Source organism: Pelodiscus sinensis, chromosome 5 (assembly GCF_052426305.1).
Source record: "Pelodiscus sinensis isolate ZL-2025 chromosome 5, ASM5242630v1, whole genome shotgun sequence".
In the NCBI taxonomy this organism is placed as follows: domain Eukaryota; kingdom Metazoa; phylum Chordata; order Testudines; family Trionychidae; genus Pelodiscus; species Pelodiscus sinensis.
In genome coordinates, this window is record NC_143056.1 from 67,041,329 (window position 1) to 67,063,681 (window position 22,353).

At 43.5% G+C, this 22,353-nt stretch overlaps 1 protein-coding gene across 6 annotated transcripts in view; it reads right to left on the reverse strand.

The window, feature by feature from the left end:
* Nucleotides 1-16,647: 16,647 nt before the first annotated feature.
* The window catches only part of PSEN1 (presenilin 1), a 64,175-nt gene continuing 58,469 nt past the window's right edge, over nt 16,648-22,353 (reverse strand). For all 6 annotated transcript variants that reach the window (XM_014576287.4, XM_014576283.4, XM_014576284.4 and 3 more), the window contains 2 exons: nt 21,421-21,539; nt 16,648-20,756 (listed from right to left, as the gene is read on the reverse strand). In XM_014576287.4, the coding sequence (XP_014431773.2) occupies nt 20,601-20,756; nt 21,421-21,539 (275 nt within the window). In that variant the 3' untranslated portion in view covers nt 16,648-20,600. The remainder of the gene's footprint in view (nt 20,757-21,420; nt 21,540-22,353) is intronic.

Consider the following 22,353-nt stretch of genomic DNA (forward strand, 5'->3'; position numbering starts at 1 on the left):
CATGCAGCTCTCTGTGTGTTGTGTGGGTTGTATCCACACCCTGTGTATGCTACCTGTATTGCCCCAAGGAAAGGATGTCACATGGGCCACAGATGTGTGCTGATCAGGCTCTGGGCTGAGAACCACTGTTCTAGATGCTCAGGTTCCTTTAAAAGTGAAGAATTTTATTTGACCACTAATCTGGGAAAAACAAACCCAACTACAGGCTATGAGAGGTGGGGATTTAATGTTTGGGATTTTAGAATTAATTTTCCCCTCTCTGCCTGCCCTTTAGCCCTTGCTGTGTGTTTCAGTTTGCTGCAAAAGAATAATAAAAGATCAAGTTTGAAGGATAAAAGGAAGCCAATCATAGCACCTGTTGAAGTGAAGAAAGATTCTCCTGGAACCACTCCAGCTATTATGTTTAAGCACTGAGGCTGTTTTCTCTAACCAGCTTCTCCCACGCACACTCTTAACTTCTACCCCTCCTGCTACTCATTGTATGGTCAAAAGTCACTTGTTAACTGCATTTGAGCATCTACCACAGTGCTAAGACAAACTGTGAAAGCAAATCAGATCATTGACAGCATTTTCTCCTTCCCCCTCCATTTTGTCTCTCTAATTCCTGATCCATTAATACATAGTTACTGAGACTTAATGAATGTAAATCTGGTGACAAAACATAGCCCTTCTGTTAACTGTTAAAGTCAGCTGAGATTTAATTCTAACACATCAAACTCTCCAACTCATCATCAGCTGATTACACTGAAATAGACATTTAGACAGAAATCCCTGCAAGTTTTACATTTGGAATGGGAAAAGAACAAGAATGATTGTAATAGCATTAATATCCTTTGCCCTGACATGCCTTTAGTAGCCAGTGCTTGGAACCATGAATATGACACAGTGACACCTCTACAAGTGTCTTTAAGTCAATCAGTAAAGAAGTTTATACCGCAAGAGAAAGCCTGACTGTATTGCAGCCTAATGCTAGCACAGAACAATGCTATAACTGTAACAATGTGAAGCGATGAGAAGACAATCTCTCTCTCCCCCACCTCTATGCATTCACACAACCCGGTCCCCTCCAGCAAGTCAAGGCAGGTCCAGTTCATTTCCCTCAGCTCTGTCCTTGTGAGAATCCCATGGCAGGTGTGATGATGCTCAGGTTTCTGTGGTCCCCACAACAAACTACAATCTTCTGCAGCATGATGAAATGTGCAGTCACTATTAAGGGGGCCCCGTAGAGTAGAATCCAAACTGTAGTTCTCTTGCCTTTCTGTGATCTCACCCCCACAAATAGGTGACTCTTTTCAGCATGTCCCTGTGGCCTGGGGAAGATGGAGTCCAGTCCAGTGATGTCCAGTTCAAGTGGTAGAAGGTTTTGGTTTGGTTTTAGGTCTGCTTGGGAAATCTCTTGGGTCTCCTTAGTAGCTCTTCAGAGTTGCCTGTTGAGTTTCTGTGCTTGCCGTTCCTTCGCCTCAAAGGCGAACTTTGTATCCTGAAGCTGGGCGATGGTCTCCTTGGCTTCCTTCAGATCCTGGCAAATGCGCTCGTACTTCTGCATCAGATCCTTGTTCTCCCGGCGCAGCTCCTGCACCACCTGGTTCACCTCCTCTGTCTGCTTAGTGCAGTGGATCTTCAGCTGCTCCACCTCGGACAACATGATCTCCATATTTTTTACCAGTGACTCCAGTTTCTCCTTTGACATTGTGTCCGGTATGGTTCCGTTCAGCTGGCCTATCCCGAAACCAAAGGGGCCAAAGACAAGTACCCTGAGTAGCATGCACTAGGAAGCCTGGTACTCACACTCCTGGTGTCTCTTTTTATAGTCTCCTCTGATCATCCTCCCCCTTTCCCTTCCCCAAAGCATCTCTAATCTCCTTTGCTCTGTTAATCTACTTAGTTTCACTGCACTGTAGAAATCTGGGGAAGGGCTGACAATCCTGCAGTGACATATGTGCTGTGTAGCAAAGGGCCCAATAACATGCACTACACACAGCCTTTCAGACTTGCCCATCACTCACCAAGGAGATTCACAGAGGGGCCCTCTGCAGAGCCCATCGCTCAAGTGGATTAATTGTACTAATTGCTCATCCAAGTCTCCTCAGCTCCTGAATGCCCTATGCTCAGGGGCAGCAGGTTTGTAGAAATGTTGGTGGTGCCCAGAGAGCCTAGAGCCCACACCCCTCCACCCCAACCTCCCACCTGCCTAAGGTCTCTGGGAGAGAGTCCTCTGGGAGGGAGTTTGGGTGCTGGGTACAAGCTCTGGCTGGAGCAAGGGATGCGAGAGCAGACTCTGGGAGGGAGTTTGGGGGCAGGAGGAGGTGAGTTTGGAAGCAGAAGGTGCTGTGGAGGGAGAGGAGAGTGTGCCAGCTCTGGGAAGGAATTTAGGGGTGAGGATGCATAAGGGGTGGAGGGAGAGGGTGGGGTGCATGGCACTTACCTGGGGCACCCCCTTCTGGCAGAGGCTTTTTGCGCACTGCTGCCCACAGACACCATCCCTGCAGTTCATATCGGCTGCAGGGAGGCTCAGGACATGGGGGCAATGTGCACAGACAACCTCCCCCCCCCCCGGGGCTGCAGGGACATGAAGACACCCATGCACGGAGCAAGAGGGCAGGAAGCAGATGTAGGCCCACTGAGCTGCCACTGGTGGTTCCAGGGGGCCCCCTGGATCCTTTTAAATCAAGGGATGCATAGGAGTGGAGGTGATGGGGAAGTAGGCAGGGCCAGAGAAGAAACCCAGCCCAAATTTTGCTAGAGCTGGGCCCCCAGGCCACGAATATTCCTGGAGCCTGGGCACCATGAGCCCATATAACCCTGAGAAACTCATTCAGCTAAAACAGGGGTGTCACATAAAATTCCACAGGAAGGAAACTTGTCATAGGTTAGTACTGGCCATCTGGTCAAAGTCTACACAGACACTGGGAGACAGGTTCAAAGACACCTTTTGCAAAGTAAGGACAAAAAGCCCCTCTAGCATTGGCAACATTTTACTCCGGTGTATGCCTACACCGTTTCTACTCACCATAGACATGCACAATTCCCTTCACCAAACAGAGCACATGTACAGAGCCCTAGACACAGCTTCCATTATACCCAGAGTAGTTATGCTCTAGCACACAATTCTTTGTATTGCATTTTATTTGGTCTGCTTAGTGACAACTGGTCCCCTTAAGAGCAAATTTTAAGTAGCCTCTATGACACTACCCTTAATTCTAAATGCGAGCCTGAGTTAGAAAAAGGCTGTATGCACATGCCTTGCTCCCATAGACACGTTCTCCCTCCATCTATCTGCCTCAGATTAGGAAACAGTCTCTCTCTAACCTTGGGAAGTTTTAGGTGTTAATCCTACAGCCATCCTCTCCCCTGGGGCTCTGACTTTGTAGAGACAATAGAGTTGCTTCCTGCAGGGAGTGGCTCCTCTCCTCCCATGCCAATTGAAACTGAAGGCAGTGATGGAATCATGCCACGAGCTGATAGTGTTCAGTGTTGGGTTTTTTCCCAGTCAGGGCCCTGGAAATCCTCACGATTGGAGGTTAAAGGGAGCTAGCACTGGCAGGTGGAGCAGAGCACTTTGCAAAAGCTAGAGGGAAGACTATGATCAAAAGGAAAGACGGGTAGGGGAGTCTAAACATAATTAATATATATGTCCTAAGGTCCTTGTAGAATCATTTGCACTGGCATCCAGCCCAGACCCCATAAGACACACATGGCGATGGAATAAGCTGGAACACATAACATTACAAAACAGCAGGTCTTCATTAGTGAGGAATCATCCCTACCAGCACGGAGACGTACACATGGCAGCCCTACGCAGTTTCATGCAGGAAGACTTACACTGCCAATGCATAGAGAAGGCAAGAGGGGAAGAGGTCATTTACTCGGACTTTAGTACAGCATGAGACACACTGAATTCATTCAAACTGACTTGGATACAGACACCGTTTTGGGAACTGAACATTACCTTAAAGACCAATACAAATAGTAACACTGGAGGAAGGGTATGTGTGCGTGTGTGTCTGGTGGAAAAAGGAAGCAATCACTTGTAGGTCTGGTCTTATTCAATATTTTCATTGATGATTTGGAAGAAAAAGTGAACTGTGTGAAATTCACAGGGGATACCAAATGGGGAGGGAACTACAAATACCATTGAGGGGAGAGAAATAATGCCTTCAATGGGCCAATGCCCACTAGATTGGGACCTGAGAAAGGAATTGGAGACCTGGGTGAAAAAACAGAAAAAGGACATTCTTCTTAGAAAACTGCAAGCTAATGTACCTGGGGGAAGATAACTGAAACCACAACTATTCAGAGGGAGAAGAGCACTGACAAAGAGCGCTGCAGGGGGGAAAAATACAACCCTGGGGAATGGTATGGGACAGCATATTCAGCAGGAGTGTGGGAGTCAGTTGGTAGTGGAAAATTCCCAAGTGCTCTGAGGAGATGACTGGTATGAAGAAGAGTCACATTATTAAGGAAGGGGCTGGCTGTACAACCAGGGGCTGTAAGGCTGGCCACATCAAGGAGATTCTAAAACAGAAGGCTTGAGCTTGATTTAAGCCACTCACTGGTTGCCCTAAGGATTAAATGCCCACAAAACAGATATCAGACAAGATCACAAAGAAAAAACAGTTTCTTGCCATTTTAACCAGAAAGGACACTCTCTCAATGACTTAACCACCTGCATTCTGCTACAAAGACCTTTTACATCTGCACTTGAAAGGGAATCCTCTGAACTGTCATTCATATTAAAATTCGACACTCTCCGAGAAGGAATGAACAAACACTCAAACTATCTTACCCATTACCAAGATAGCTTCCCCAATTATCACCTCTAATATCATTAGCTCACAAACATCCCACTCTCCCCACCTCTAATATCATCAATTCACAGATACTTACCTTCTTTCTCTCCCCCCCCCCCCCGCATCCCCCTCCTGTTCTGAAATGTGATTTGTCCTTTTCATATGTGTTCATTTTTTTAAATTGTATCCTTTGGTATATATGGTTGTGACTATTTTCTTCCACTATTTGATCTGAGGAAGTGGGTCTGGCCCACGAAAGCTCATCATCTAATAAACCATCTTGTTAGTCTTTAAAGTGCTACATTGTCCTGCATTTTGCTTCAGCTACCCCAGACTAACACGGCTACATTTCTATCACTATTCTGGTTGCCCTAGACACCTCATGTCCAAAGACCTAATGACCACCAGCCGCTTGCCACACAAGAATGCAGGCTTGCAAAAGAGCTGCCAACAGATGGGCAGCACTGGTGCTAGGAATAGAAGAGAGTAGCATCGAAGCAAGAAAATTACAGGGAATAATAGTATATGCAGAGGAAAGGGACACCTTGGGGTTTTCCATACTTGTTGGGAACTGCCACTACTGGCTGCAGCAGTACACGAGTCTAGGGATGTGAATGGTTAACCGGTTAACAGATAATCACCACCAATACTGGGTGATGCTGACTGGTTATGGTTAATAGGTAGCCCAGCTGGGCTGGAGCAGCCCCCCTGCCTGATGCAGGTGGAAGGTTGTTCCAGCCTGGCCAGGTCTGTAGCACAATGTGGCAGGCTTGGCTGGGCCATGGGCAGGGGTACTAACCCCATGGAAGAAGCCCTTGCTTGTGGTGTGCCCGGCCAGGCCAGGCTGGAGTGGCCTCCCCACACATCCCCATTTTAAGTGGTTAACTGGTTAAATATAATGTTTAATTGGTTAACTGATTAAATGGGATTGTACATCCCTAGTGCACTCAACCAGCCTACCCCTTTAGCCCCAGCAGCAAATGGGGGGGGGGGGGGGGAAATCACAGAGAAGGGTACCCAACATACAGATGATTCCAAGGCTCAACTTCACCTAAGACATACCTGTGTGATGAGCTGACGGGGCTCGGAGGAGGATGACACAAAGGAACTGTGTTCTTTTATTTCCCATTACGGTGGCTGCACCTGGGGCATTTTCCGCACTTTTCCAAAGGGGGCAGTGGAGACACCACTGGGGGGATAAATCAGTGCGCCACCTCCAGGTGTTCCTCCACACTGCAGGGAACACAGCTTATGGATATAGACATTCACATTTGCAACCAACCAACCAACCACCAAAGTCCCAGTTAATAATTATTTGTGTTAAGGCCCAAATGCAACGCAACATAAAACCACAAAACCTTAGAAATATAGACTAAAGTCCTATATCCACACACATCACCTTCTCACACGTATACTCATTCCCCTTATCTACCACAATGGGGTTGTCTGGACTGGCTCAGACTTGCTGAGGGCCAAAGCCAAAGCCTGAAGGTTCCAGCCCTGGGTTGCAGGGGCCCGATAAGAGGGCCCCAGCCTGGAGCTAAAGCCCTTGAGTTTGCCTCCCCTCCCCCACCCCCACCCGGAGCAGTGGGGCTCAGACTTTGGCCCCCTCAGCTGGGGCCAGAGGGTTGCCAGGTGTCCGGTATTCACTCCGACAGTCCGGTATTTTCGGCTCCTGCCCGGTAAAACAATTCAGAGAATACCGGACACCGGAGAGGTTCAGTATTCTCTGAATTTTTCCCCGGCCAGGAGGCGAAAATGCTGGGCACCTGGCAACCCTACAAACACTCAGCACCCGACCACCCCCTCCCCTGGCCTCCAACACCCCCAGCTCCAGCCCCCGCCCCCGCCCTTACCGGGTTCGCAAGGCTGCCGGCACAAAATGGCTGCAGGCCAAAAGCCCCTAGGGGCAGCAATGCTTAAGCCTGGGTCTTAGTGCTCAACCGCTCCCCTGTTCCTATCCCTGCACTTAAAGGGGACATGCTATTTGAATGCTGGTTATTTTTGTAATGGGGTTTTTTTTTTTTTTTTGGCTTAATAAGTCCTTGGAGTTTTTGTTTTTGTTTTTGCTCAACAACTTTGGTCTCCCCCCCCCTTTTTTCCCCCCTTCAACAGAATTTTTCCCTGGTCGTTTTTTTTTTTTGGGGGGGGGGGGGGGGGAGGTGTTCGGTATTTTTGTTTCAACCATCTGGCAACCCTAGTTGCCAGGCCCACTGATAGCAATTCGAGACTCTAGGACAGAAATCAATGGGTCCCCATCCCTCTCCCTCAGCTAGGGCCACAAACCCCCCCTCCCTCCCCACACACACCACATGAGTGCTGGTCCAGCCAACTCTCATCCACTATCTGCTGGGATTAGCCCCAGGACAATTCACCAAGCCTCCCCTCCCTTCCACAGACCCAGACTGCCTGCTCTGAGGAAAGCTGCAGCACCATTTTTTGATTGAAAGAAACTTTGGATATATACCATGCAGGTTCCGGGGCCCAGCAATCCAGCCCTGGAACCTGCAAGAGGCATATCAAATGCATATTTCATTCAGAGGTGCTTTTTACTTTTCCGCTGAGCTACATAAGCAGTGACCAGCTCTCCATGGCCCCTTTAAATTGCTAGGCCCCTTGGCAATTTCTCTCTCCAAGTCAGTGGGCCTACCTGGGGTAATGGGACTTGGTGGGTTCAAGCTTCAAGTCCTGGTTCCTAGGGCTGTTAAGTAATTTTTATTATTAGAAGGGGGTTGCAGTGCAGTGAAGTTTGAACACCCCCCAGTATATACAGCAGTATACACAAGTCATTGTATGTATGAAAATTTTAGTTCATGCTTTTTACGTTGCCTGTTGTAAGTATCTAGATGAGCTGGAAGGTCACTGATTGAGTGTATGCTGCCTCAGCTCAGCGCAGATTTACACTCTGTTTTAGCTCAATCCCACCTCCTCACCCCCTCACTCAGTTTGTTGTCCAGGACATGCAGAATCCAAAATTCTGGCAGGTCCTTCTGCAGTCCCAAAGGGAAGTGTTGTTGGTATAGCTCCATGAACCCTACCACCTGACTTAGCTGAAATCATTTCAGCTTTGATTGCTACATAGGGAGGCCCACACCTGACACTCTTAGCTAAGCTGTGGCAGTGTTGGACTCAGTGGTGTTGCCAGAAGGGTGGGTGGGCGGGCAAGAACTGGGGGGGGGAGCAGGCCAAGAGGGATGGGAGAGTAAGCACCAGCCCCACTCCTTGGCTGGAGAGGAGAGAGGAAGCCCTGGCCCTGCTCCCCTGCGGGAGTGGAGCGAGGAAGCCCCGTCCCAATCCACAGCTGAAGCACTGGGTGGGCGTGAATACAAAATGGGTGGGCCACAGCCAACTCAAGCCCACCTATGGCTACACCCCTCCTGATTTAAGCTTAAGCCATCTCAGTGCTGTTGCCTGCATCAGCACCATCTGTCGCCTCAGCTGGATGCCTTGAAGCTACCTCAGCTCAGCACTCATTTACAGAAGGAGTGGTGGTGTACAAGTCTCTCTACAAAGACCTTATCACCAGCCAAGTACTCCCCACAGAAAGCAAGAACTCCTCTTCCTCCTTTTTGCCCTCCCCAGGCTCCCTTACCTAACTGTTCCTGGTTGTGGTCTTGGCCAAGGCAACCACTTACCCCAGCACATTTGATGCAGATCTCTTCTTCTTTCATCTCCCAAGAAGGATAATAGCATTTTATTGCACCTCAAGCTCAAAACGTAACTGAATTTCAACAAAAATGCCCAAACTGTGAGGCCCCTTCAGTCATCTCCCCATGGAGCCCTGGCCCACCTGGCATTCTAAGGCAAGTCTGGGTCATTCTGCTCCCTGTTCACCAACAAGTGTCAGAAATTAACTCCGAGCTTTATAGAGCTTTAAGCCATAGTGCTCAAGTACATATTGCTAATGCATCCATATCAGGAGTTCGGAGTCCATGATAGGCGGATTATTGAGACACTGCAAGATGACAATGCCATACACTATCATCATTTCTAAGTATGACAGGAAGAGTGACTGATTTCCCATTTCACTACATATGCACATTTGCCTTCATACTTTTCAAATCTGTGGCAGTCTGTAGGTTTAGCTGCATGTACAGCTACATATTTTATTTATTATGAACTAAAACTCCACAGCAAAGTGCTTTCCATCCACAGCCCTGGCCACACTGACTTACATTAGAAAAACCTGATATTAGAGAAGTTTACAAAATAAATTAGCAAATCATTGATAGCAGCAGCATTTCTTTCCCTCCATGCTTCATCTAATCATCAGGCAAAAGATCAATACACTGGACAATTGGTTTTATATCAGATGGCTGGGCAAAAGAAAAAATGTTGACATTTGAGATCTTTCAAGTGCCCTTAATAGATGTGTTTCAAAATTAGCATGTTAGGGAAATCAAATATGGAATAACGGAAAATGGCTCTAAAAGTGACCATGATTACATTAACCTGGACACTGGACACTGATAGGTCCTTTGAAAAAGAATTCCTTAAACTCAGTTTTTGGAAGTTTTATAAACAAATGGAGGTGATGACAAAGTCTCGTGTTACTAATGATACAAGGTGATCCAGATATCAAGCTGAGAGAGAACAGCAGCTGTGACCTACACATTTCTGAACCCTTGCTTTCCATAAACCATATTGAAGAATTTTGTGTTATCACCTTCCTTGCAAATAAAATTAAATACTTCATAAGGCTCTGATTCCTTTACATAAGGCTTTCAGAGCAAGAGGAAAAACAACCTCTCTTTCTCTCTCACCCCTCATGACAGAGTGCTCTAAGAGATTTCAGTCAACTCTAAAAAGAGGTGGATAATTTTCCAGACATAATGCCACTGTTCAAGAATGACATGCACATAGTTGGTTAAAACGAATACATAAGCTCTTTTTAGCTTTATTTTTAGTGAATTGCAAATGACACTGAAACTATTCATATATATACACACACCATACATTTCACTTTCTGGCTAAGAGTGCCAGAGAGAGAGAGATCTGGAACCATATATGAATGTCTGAAGGAGCTTGTAGCCATTGTGGTTGGAATTATTAATAATATTTATATGGGAAATCAGCAAACACCCATTTAACTGTGTATTCCTTTATTAAGCCAAAAACTGAATGGTATTTTATGCAGCTGCCTGACATATGTCTAAGAGAATCCAAATAAGCAGTTAGTACACCCAATACAGTAACTAAGTTTTCATAGGTATGTGGTCAGTGTACTTACAAATAGGCCAGACCTAGGGATGACCATCTCACTCTGAACTCCAGCATGGGTATGTAGAGTCTAATAAACAACCCTTACATTCATAACTCTTTATCCTTGTTAACAAACAAATGTTACCGCCAATTAGAGCAGGCCCTAGGTAAAATAGCACCCTGGGCAAATGTGTATTTTGGTGTCTTCCCATTGCCTCGACCCTGTTTCCTTCCCCTTTCCCCCAGACTCCTGCCACCTCCCCACCCATTCCTCAGGTGCCTCCCCAGGCTCCTCACATTTTCCCTGGTCCCTGCTGCCTCTCCCCTTGCCCCAGTCTCTATTCCATGACCTCCCACGCCGGAGCAACTCCACTCCTTGCCTCGTCACCATGGTACTGGCAACAGCCGGGGCTAGTAACGGTCTCAAATTGGTTTTTAGCTAGTCACCTCTATTACATTTTCTAAAGATCTGCAAGACTTCAAACAAATCCTATCAAAACAGATGTTTTGTGATGAATAAATTATTTGAGACTGATAAAAGCATTTTGGCAATTTGCTTCACAAATCCACTCAGGGAGGAAATAAGAGGACTGGGTGATAACTGACTTCACACTTACGTCGCAATCCCACTAACAGGGACAGAACGTTTAGCTGAGATTTTTTTTTGGTCCATGGGAATTAATTTTTGCCCCCCTTCCCCTCCGCCCCCCACTATACTTCTTGGCTACCCACAAAGTCCAGCTGAGCTGCATGCTGGCTCCTGGCCCCTTCCCTACAGTCCAGCTGAGTTACACACCAGCTCCCGCCCAACCATGTGCCAGCTCCTGCCCCCCCTCAGCCCAGCAAATCTGCACACCTAGGGTTGCCAGGTGTCCGGTTTTGAACTGGACAGTCCAGTATTTGAGCTTTCTGTTTGGGAAACAAATTGAGAAAATATAAATGTCCGGTATTCTCTAAATAAGATGCAATGTAGATTGTGATGTAATGTCAAGTGTGTCTGGTATTTTTGTTGAAACCATCTAGCAACCCTACGCACATCCAAATTCTAAGCTCCTGCCCTTCCCCCCGCCACTCAGCTGGACCATGTGTTACCCCTCCTCTGCATAGCACCAGGCTCCCAGTCCGCCACCTTCCCCAGCATTGTGCTGGGACTCTCTGATCCTGGAATATTCATGGTCCTTCTGGACCACAGATGTTGCCAGACCAGTGAATTCTGGTTTATAGAAATACAACTTGTATTTGTAAATCAGTGATCATCACTCTGGAAACACACTTTAAACAATCCAAATGATTTTATCTATACAGGAAAAACACACATCTTTCCAGGGGCTTGTCTCAAGCTTCAGAAAAATGATACTAGATATACAGTGGAATACAGACTAAACATATTTGCTTACACTTACAATGCTCAGTAGATTGTTTAGCCTCCAGCATTCCAAGGAGACTGCAGTGGAACAAACTATAGTGATGAGCGGGTCTCAGTTTTTATCCTCAGAACCAGAAATGCCAAATCTTACTCATTGGGAAGAAAACCACCTCAGTTTTGGATTCATGTTAAGGTAGGTTTAGAGTTATTCCCGTGGCAGTGCAAAATGTAGTGTGTTTCAATGTGACATCTAACCCCTCCCCCCCATTAAAATTATAACTTTATATCCACCCTGACCTCCAAATACAGATTTAGATGGTTTTGCTGCTTGCAGAATTTGGAACGTTTTCTGCAAATTTCTGATGACCCTACAGTCACAGAGGCAATCTAAAAACAAATCAGCCAACCCTACTTTGCAGCTAGAGAGCACTTTTATCCAATATGCCAAGGCACTGAATGAGGAGGTATTTCAAATTTACTTTACAGACCCGAGTGTAAACTTCTGAGGTGAGATTCTCTCTCTGTAGGTCTACCATTCCTTTATTGTTCACAAAACCCAAGGCAGCACTACTCCAAAATATATATAAAAAAATAAAAATAGGAAAAACAAAGCACAGAAGTTGAAGCAATTTGCTCAAAGCTGATTTTATTTCTATTTCTGCTTTTTGCAAATTTAGGTTTCTTTCCTTTGTCCAATTCTCAGATGGCTAGCCCATACTGCCTCCAGGAAGGGACTAAGTGGTTTACATAGTCATAGCAATCTATCCTACCACTTTCATTTTGCATAGTTTCCCTAGTGGAAATTCCTCCTATTAACCCTTTGTAGAATCCCTACTTCAGGAAATCCTCATCAAATGTTATCAGACTGGACCACAGCATTAAGACTCATTACTGACTGAATCTATATCACTTTATGCTGTTCTCTCTTCAGCCCTCTCTCACATAACCCACCTAGAAGACCCCAAAGTGGATAATCAAATGACAGCTTCAGCTCCACAGGAAGTGAGATTAAAGGATTTGTTGCTGCTATGGCAACAGCCAAGTTCTACAGTTCTTAAAATAGTTTTGAAATCTTAGCAGATAATTGGGAGTTGATCTATGACTCACCTACAGGATTCAGTATCAGGTACCCAGAGCCTTGACACTCACGTTATAAAAGGAAACCCTATTTTAAAACTATAACACTTTCTTTTTAACATGTATTTTCATCCTGCACTTAGAACTCCCTTGTTAATTGATGCTGAGAATAGAAACAGCAGTGGGATCCTTAATTATAGTGCTCTGGTCACAGCTCTGTAAATAATATTTGATGGGAGTTGCTTCATATTTTATATTGAGACAGGAGTTCTGTCCTCCACATGGTGCCTGTTTCATGCCCTGTGTTGAGACCAAGTCCCCTTTGCTGAAACTTAATGTGACATTAAGGTAGTGAACAAATAATCAAATATGTAGATACAACAAAGTCCAGACACCACCATCTTTTTAAAACCTCACATTAGCATCCATGGGTGTTTTGCTGTGAAGGGAGGGTGCAGTCTTAAATGTATATCCTGGTGCACTGATCATAATTAAAACATTGAATTAGGCCCTATCTGCCAAATAAGTTTGATATCTCTGCTGCAGTGGGCCCTAGAGCTTTGGAGATAAAACCGGCTACTAACTCAGGGAGTTAGGACACTTCTCTTTGGGGCAGATTATTCCAGGATAGAGCTGTTTGCAATATCCTCTGCTGCATCTGGCACTGACTAGAAGGATCATTGGTCTTATATTGTATAAAACAATTACACTGGAGGAGAAACAGAATTCAGCTTGTGTGCTCTTCTGAGGTGTGTTCACTTAGGTATTCAGCCATCATACCAATGAGCATGTACCAGGCTTAGTTGTTCCCTAGTGCAAACTGGATTAAAGGGGTAAATATCTGAGTTGCTGACATTTGGATTCTTCTAACAAGGAGAAGTTCCACTGAATAAAGATGTTGCCCTTTTCACCTAGTTTACTGACTAAAACTGCACTTAAAAACCAACAAGAGAACACTAAATTATTTAATAAGGTCACCCAAAGACAAATTAAAAACACTACCCAAATGTAAATGCAGTTTTAAAAATAGTAAAGTTCTGACTTGATGTAACCTCACTAAAGTCTAGTATGTATTTATTATAGTACGCCAAGTACACTCAGTACTTTGCACACAATGAAGAGAGATTGTCCCCTGCTCAGAGTTCAGGAGTCACTGCTAAGCTAAGAGCAGATCCGAATTTGATCTTAAAATTTACCAATGAATTCTGTCACCTCTGTGGCCTCAATTGCAATTTCCAGGTCATTAAGAATCTAGCAAAGTCTCCATTGCAGGCAGAGCAGCCCTTTCCATGGTAATGAAGGTATGACAAGATCTCAAACAACATGAGATACTCTGAGCTGATAACATAGGCCAGGTGATTAGAGAGGAAGGGAGTGAGAAAAATCCACTCCCTTACATGGAGTGTCAAGTTGTTAGCATTTTATTTTGCAAGTCCTGAGATTTTAGAATGGCATAAGCGAGTATTCTTAATTCTGTATTTAAAAAGGATACACATTTCAGCAAGACAATACTTCTTAGAGAGGCCCTGCAGCCTGAATTAAGTCCCAAGTCTTCATTCTAGAGAAGGTGCTGCCACTCTGAGCACTTACCTGTAAGGCTGTGAATTTTTCACAGACATCATGGAGACTGTGACTTTTCAGGACCTCCACGACTTCTTGCAGCAGCTGGTCTAAGGGCTGCCTAAACAGCCCAGGCAGCACACTGGCTGCTGCTGGGGCAGCCTCAAACTACTGTGCTCCCTCTAAGCTGCATGGCAGCACAGATGATTAATCAGTCCCCCCTAGTCAGAGGCTCAGGGCTCCATGCAGGGAGTTGAATGGCTGGGCGGGGCTGATTAATCACCTGTAAAGCTGTGCTGCCTGCAGCTTAGAGGGAGCACTGCTCCCATCCCACCCCCCAGCAGCACTAGTTTTGGTGTGGAAAGGGGCAGAGGGCTGGAGTGCAGGAGGGGGTGAGGGCTCTGGGCAGTGCTTACCTCAAGGGGCTCCCTCAAGTGATGACATCCCCTTCCTTCAGTTCCAAGGCACAGCCAGGCAGTTTCATATGCTGCCACTGCACCTCCCATTGGCCACAGTTCCCCGTCAATGGGAGCTGTGGAACCCCCTTGCCACTTTTCCAGCCACGAGCTGAGGCTGGAGCCTCCTGAAACCAGGTAGAGTCTGTCAGTGCTCTCACCCCCACTACCCGCCTCCTCCCCTCATGCCAAATCAAGAGTATATAGCACAAGCCATGGACAGGTCACTGGTGATTAATTTTTCTTCACTTTTACTAAAAATATCCATGACTAAAACAGTCTTACATGCAGCCATGAAGAATCCCAGATCTTAAAACTGGGACATTCTTTAACACATCTGTAAAATGTTATTAGCTCTAATTTCTTCCTCCAAGGTCTTATGTGGTTGGCTTAATAACTTTATAGACAGAAGCATTAAAAAAAAAACAGTACTATTTTTGTAACAGAACATTTCTTATATGTTAAACAGAATGGAAAATTTCTTACCAATAATTTCCTTTGTGCAGGCCAGCATCTCTTACAGTTCTGAACATCTGAGAAATAGAAAAGCAATGAATGGACATGGGGAGAATTATGAAACCAAAGCTATATGTGAAAGTATCCCTCCGTTTGGTGAACTTGCTCAAAAGTTTGTATTTATTTCTGCACCACCACCTGCAGCACCTTCAGGCCAAAGAAGCCTCTAGTGAAGATCCACCACATAGTGCTTGGTTAACAAAGGTGTTTGTTATAGACCAGGGGTCTCCTATTCAATTTACCTTAGAGCCAGTGCCAGTCCTCACATCCTCCTAGTGGGCAGGGCTTTGGCATGGTTCCAGGGTGGAGGGGGAAGTGGTGGGGTTGGTAGGGGAAATGTCTCTCCCCTCCCCTGCATCTCCCAGCTCTGCCTGCCAGCCCGTGCAATTTCCTCTGTGCCTCTGCCAGCCCTGTGGCAGCCACACAAATGTCCTATGGACAATATGGTCCCCCATACCCAGGGGAACCAACTGCAGGGGTTGTCCTCCCCTCCCCCCACTCACTGCAGCAGCAGGAGCTGCGGGGAATTGGAGCTACATGGAAGCCCAATCGACTCCGTGGCCATCTTCCAAGCCAGCCTGCACTGGGGCTGGGTGCTCTTCCTGCTGCTATGGTGGAATGACTGGACATTGCTCTGCTTCCCTGCAGCCATGGTTCGTCCAGGGGAGCCCTTGCTGCCACTCCATACTAGACCCCCTAACGGGGATGGGGCTTCAAGGAATGGATGTAGTGGGGCCAGAGGGCAGAGAAGGGTGGGAAGAGATGGGGCAGAGCAGAGGCTGGACTTGGGGGATGGGTATGGACCCTGTCCCCCCCCCCCCCCCATGGCTGCAGGAACTCACATGCCAACAATCATGTACAGGCCAGATTATGGAACTGCTCGGGCCACAGATGGCCTGCAGGCCTTGACTTTGAGACTCCTGCTGTAGGCCAAGTGGCTGCTGTGAGAATTCCAATGAAACCCATGCCAACAAACAATCTACAGAACAGCTATATTTGGAAAAAAAAAGTCTTAAGCTGCTGGTGGTCAATACAACAACACAGCTAAATTCAATCATCAAATATTTGCTGAGTTCTGTTCTTAATTTGTTCTATATTAATCTACATTCTCTATTTTGAGAGAAACAGGACAAATCTCATTAAAGGAAACCTCTGTTTCCATACAACAATGGCTAAATTGACTTACATTTGCACTACTCAAATTTATTTATAGGAATAAAACTGAAATGTTTGAGGAGTGTAAGATTTTTTTCCCCACTCTTCCAGCTGTGAAATTAGTAATCAGTGTTGCACATTTAGATGCTATTTGTGAGGTGGTTTCTTTCTGAGTGACCTACATAAAATGTTTCTCAGCTACGATTATTTTTGCCACATCAAACATCCTGAATTTCAATATTATTTTATATAGCTTATTGCATGCCTTAATTATGTCTCATGGGGGTTCCTATAATTGGTTTTGACAATTTATCTAAATTAATGTGAAAGCAAGCTTTAAAATGTGCTTCAATAGAAATCTAGTTTGAAGACATTATTCCTGTGGGAAACGAGAGGCTTTTAAAACACCTCTTTAAGACAAAATTCTTGTTCTTTAAATACTGAAGCTAAAAACTGCAGTATTTAAGCCTCCAAAACAAGTTTAATGTTTTATATAATCATATTGAAATCATGACAATCAGCAAAGTTAGGATCCATGCAGTCTTTATTTTAATGATTAGACAAATAAAGGAAAATTTGCAATAATCTATCAAAACTGTATCTTATAAAGAATTGGAAAGGTGTTTAAAAAACTTATTCACATTCAAATCAGATTATGTACAAACCAGTGTCTGTAAAAAAAGAAAATAGCAAATGCTTGAGTGTAAAATAATCCAATTCTAGTTCATATTCCAGTATTCCCAATGACCAAACTTAAAATGTAAAACAAGGTATTACCATAACAAAGACATGTTCCACAATCTTCCTTATACTGACCTCAACAGCATGTGTCAAAACACCTCCCCCCCCCCCCACTTTTTTGAGAAGTTTCCTAACACTGCATCATCTGTCCTGAAATTCCTCTCAAATGTACTTTAGGATAATTCTCCCTCACTATGGTAAGGTCAGAGCAATTGCCATGTACAGTACCAGAGAGTCTAAATAAATGCATGGTTTGCTTTTTACCTCAAGGAGTTAGCCATTTTCAGCAGAGTGCAGCCCTTGAATATTTGGCTTAAAATCAGGATTTGCTCCTAAGACAATCTGAACATGGTGCTCTACACAAGCGACTATACCTCCAAACTCACCCCACATTGGTTACATCTGAATGCAGATAACTACCATCAGAAGGAGCTTCCAGTTATTTATGGTAGCAGCATTCAAGATAGCCATGTAAGTAATTCCCTATTTACAAAAATCTGTTATAAGTGTCTGTTCTGGACTAAATACAAGAACGAGGAAGAAAACATGGTATACATTTAAGCAGATATTTTAAGCACTCCTACAAGTTGATGTTCTAGTTTATGAAATTTTGCAGACGAGTAGCCATTAAGAGAGACTAATTACTTATGAAAGTTTGAAAGGTAGCGAAGCTATCAACAATGACAGAAATTTTGTCTTAAAGCCACAACAATTACTGGTTAACCAAATGTGATAGACATGTTTGGAACACAGAAGAGAAAGACCCACATCTACTGGGATAGCAATAAAAATTAAATCATCAATAGTGTATTAATATAGGAATCAATAATTCCCCCAAAGAGCTATAAAATACATCAGAAATCTCTGATTATACCAAGTAGACCAGATGGAAATAATCCTATATCATAAATTAGATTTCTATTTTTCTGGAAGGCTAGTAGAGAAATTATGAACAATGCTTGTGCATTAAACTCCCAAATTCCAGGAAATGCAGAATGAACACTGTTCTTATGTAACCCTTCTAAACCACATATTGAAGTGGTCTAGCACCACAAAGATCATATTCGGCATGTGTTACCGTATTTCAGTGCAAAAGAGCAAATCCAGAAAAGAGTTTCAATCTTATGTTTGCATCTACTGGTTTTAGCAAGTGTACTCAAGGCTCAATGTTATCATAGGTGTATAATCTCCACCACAACCTTCTGTAACAGGGCTAGAAATTAAAACTCCAGGATGGCAGTGGAAGACTGGCAATTTAAACGTTTTGAAGATTTGAACTGTTCAAGGACCAAATCCAGTGCCCACTGAAGTAAATGAAAAGGCTCCTATTTATTTCAACAGGCTTTGGATCAGCCGTTTAGGGGATCAGAATTCCGGCAGTGACTATTTCAAACAAAAGATGACCACTGCATTTTACAAATAACTCTTAACTGAGACTTTGCTCAGATGTACAAACAAAGGATAGTGGTACCAACTTTTGGCGATCTTTTCTCTATAAAGCACAAGCAATAATTAGAATTCCCAACCAAAAACACAGCTGCAATTCTCAGAGATTAATGCTGATGCAAGGATCAAGTAGTAACAGGAAAGAATGCTCTAACAGCAGAAAACTTCGTATTAAAAAAAAACATTTTAAATGACATTCCACTCACGTAATATCTGGGACAGTGAACAAGTCTTTACAATTACACAGGCAGTTCTGACCTAGACAGCCAGAATGAAGTACCAAGACATGCTTGTTTTATTAATGCTATCCATAACGAATCCAAGAGGAAATGCAGCCACAACCAAGAATGCAGGTACTTTCAGGTGAGTAGAGTGGATGCAAATTATTTGATGTAACTGCCCTGATTTCCAGATGGCAACATTCTGTGGCTAGTAAGTCACACTGGGCAATACACAGCAGTTACCAAAATCATAAAAAGTTGAGGAAGTTAAAGTCTTTGTGGTATAAAACACAAATGCAAAGCCTTCACATATTACCCACTAATCAAAAACCAACTTAAGAATAAGCATGAAGTCTCAGTCCTATTACTAACTCCATGTTTACTGAAGTTGATCTCTTTCTGGAAAAGAAAAAAGGTTGCTTCAGATCACCATTTACACTAGTTTTGTCCATTAGGTATCTTGTTAAATATTAAATTAACATAAGCTGCAATGCCATCAACAGCCAAACCTTTCCATTCTATGCTTCACTGAGCTCTGCTGCACCAAAACCAGGCTTTTTTGCTTGCACAGAATGTTTTTCTCCAATCGTGTCCTTCCCAAAATGTTCCATTCTATAAAACGTCCATGAAACATAATGGTAGATTTAAATAAAGAATAAAACAAATTAAGGTGGGGTTACTAAGCTTAGTATAAATTTTTCTCCAGACACCTATTATCTATATTTCATCACACCCGATTATAATGGTGAAAAAAAGAACAATACTTTTTATTCCCAGGAAACACTAAATGACAACTTATTTGGCTAATGAATATCATTTATCAATGCACTACATAAAATAAATCACTCAGCTGTAGGTGTCAAGTTGCAATAAGCATGAGAAGCTAATACTAAAGCTTAATAGAGAAGTTAACAATGTTACATAGGAAAAACACTGCCCCTCATTTTAATTTGCTATAGTCCAGATCCTTTCAACTACATGTTTCCGGAGAGACATGCTTAATGGAAACAAGAATGCTACTAAAAATATCCCTCCATTTCTCTACACCTGGCAATATAAGGCTAAATTCCTGGTATGCTTGGGAGATGCTGCTGCAAATGTCTGTTACATATACCCAAAGACTCTGTGTGGGAGAACGGGAACTTAGAGCAATGCAGTCCAGTGTGGCAAATTGCCATCTAAAAGTGAGGTTTAAATTGATGTTATTCTAGCAAAGATTAGCAAGATGACAAAATAAATCCAGAAACTGTCATGTCATTTTAATAAAGAATTTTTTTGAGCATTAGTCCTCCAACCTTTTACAAGGATGCATGTTAGGGCCTCATGATTGACTTGTTCCAAACTATCCAGTCCAAGTCTTGGTAGCTATATGAGAAATGAGCAGTGGTAGTACAGTATGCACTCTCTGTGCTTGAGAATGCAAAGAGTAAATTAGAGTACAGGATCTTGATCCAATGTGAAAATAAGCTTTTAGACTTATCAAAAATCAAGCACACTTAGGCACAGAGGCTATTAAGGGATGGAACTCTCTTTAGGAGAGACTATCCTTTCTCCATCGGTCCCATTGCTATAATACCTGGCCCTTACCTAATGACCCAAAGTGAGGTCAGGACTCAACTGGTGAAAAACATTGCTTTAATGATTTGTACTGGATTGATTCCCTTCAAATGGTTTTCAAGTCAAATCCGACAGAACTTTGCTACCTTCCTTTCTTTAAACTCATGGCAGTCCTCAGGGCCTTCAGTGTTGGGAAAACATCAACCTGTACCGAGGGCTCATGTTGCTGGTAGAAACATTAGCAACTTTGACACAGATGGTCCTCATTACACGTCTATCATTCAGAAATTGCTTATGACATAATGGTAGTCCATCCTTTGAGAAAAACCCTTTTTACATAGAATACCCAGTGCGGTAGTCTCAGGAAAACATGGGAGGAAGTTGCAATGATTCAGGCCAGAAATCTTGAGTACTGAACTTCACAGTCACGTGAGGACCAAGGAAAAAATCCTTTTTTCCTCCCAGATTTTCTAGAGTCATTATAAATGTCCATAGAATATCAACTTCAAATGCGTTATATATAAAACTGATGAAATGCTAGCTGGTCCATAAAGGGCTGCACTAAGTTATCTGTGGCAAAGTAGAAAACGAGCCCAAAGGTTATGGAGATTGGAAGAGCTGGTAATGCCTTCTTAAAGATGGCAAGAAGCAGTAGAGTAAGGCACAGACCCTGGAAAGAAGGAAAGGGAGAAGTTAAGGTAAAACTCAAGCCAGCAAAAATACAATACATATTATAAGCACATACATATCATATTTACAAAAAATACATATAGAACATATCAAGCTTAAAAGCTGACAAAAGAGTTGATAGTTGCATTTTTTTCCTTTCCAAAATGAGTGCTATTAATGTCAGGATTAACACTGATAAAGTAACTCACTAATGAGTCCACTAATGGGTAGGAATGTTTGTCAGAGGCTGGAAATGGATGACAACAGAGGGATCATTTGATGATTCCCTGTTCTGTTTATTCCCTGTGGGGCATCTGGCATTGGCCACTGTCAGAAGACAGGATACTGGGCTAGATGGACCTTTGGTCTGACCCAGTATAGCTGTTCTTATGTTCACTCAAAGCACTGAAACATATACGTAAGGGCCCACTGAAATCAATGAGACATAAACATGCACTTAAGTACTATACCGAACTGAAGCTTAAGTGACAGATGCTGCCCCCAATTGAAATCCATAACAAAACTGGTAATTTAAGTGGATGACGGCAAGATCGGACACTTAAGTAACCAATATGCAAAATCCCAAAGGAAAATATACAAACAGAAGCCCCCTTGGTCACCGAGGAACGTACTGAAATACCACCACTACATTACATTATACTTACAATTAGTATGGCTACAAAACAGGCTAACGTTGTGTTCCAGTCTCCACTTGCTGTGGCTGAGGCCTTGCCAACCAGAACACTGTAGAAAATGAAATCTCCCAAACCAAGTTTTACTCCCCCTGCAATGGTAAAAATAAGGAAAGATTAGGTGAAGACCCAAAACTCCTTCCACCAATTTCTGTTACACGTATCTGACAGAATAATTCAAGGAACCAATAAGACAACCAAAAGCAATTAGCAGATTCTCCTTGACCCTCCCTACTGCCAAGCTGTTGCAGTCTCCAATACACATGAATTTGCCGTTTGCCAGCACATCCCATTCTACTAAGTTATAAACAGACTAACATCAAATCAAACATAAGAAAAAAATGTTTATACACAACTCCATTTTGAATTAAGTTTAGCAAATAATCAAAACAGGAGGGGAGGCTGGGAATCAACGAGAAGCACAATTTTACAGAGGCTGTTTTAAAGCAACAAGGAAAGAGGAACTTATCTGCATGACTATCTCTATCAGAATACTCAAAAACGGAATGTTCTGGGAAAGAGGAGATAGCCAAAATGCCATCCACAGAATTCTACAATGTAGCCTGTATCTGATTTCACCTTTCATACAGAGGTAAGGCTAGCAAAAACTGCAGGTCCCAACAGAGTATGTCATTTTGATACCAGCAGGGGTTATATCTAGTATCTCTGGAGTAAAAAGGAAGACTGATGCCATTTGCTCCACTTTATGTACAGTTGAGAAGGTTTTCAGTCTCGTAATAGCTAGCCAGCATGACTCTGAACTGAGAAAGTCTGGATGTTCCGGTTATATTTTTTTTATAGAGCTAAGCCACTTTCATTTATTTCATTTTACAGCAACCTTTTGCCAAAAGATTATTGCTACTACCCTGACTACTGGGGCAGATAAGTCACTTGTTATTTTGCAGT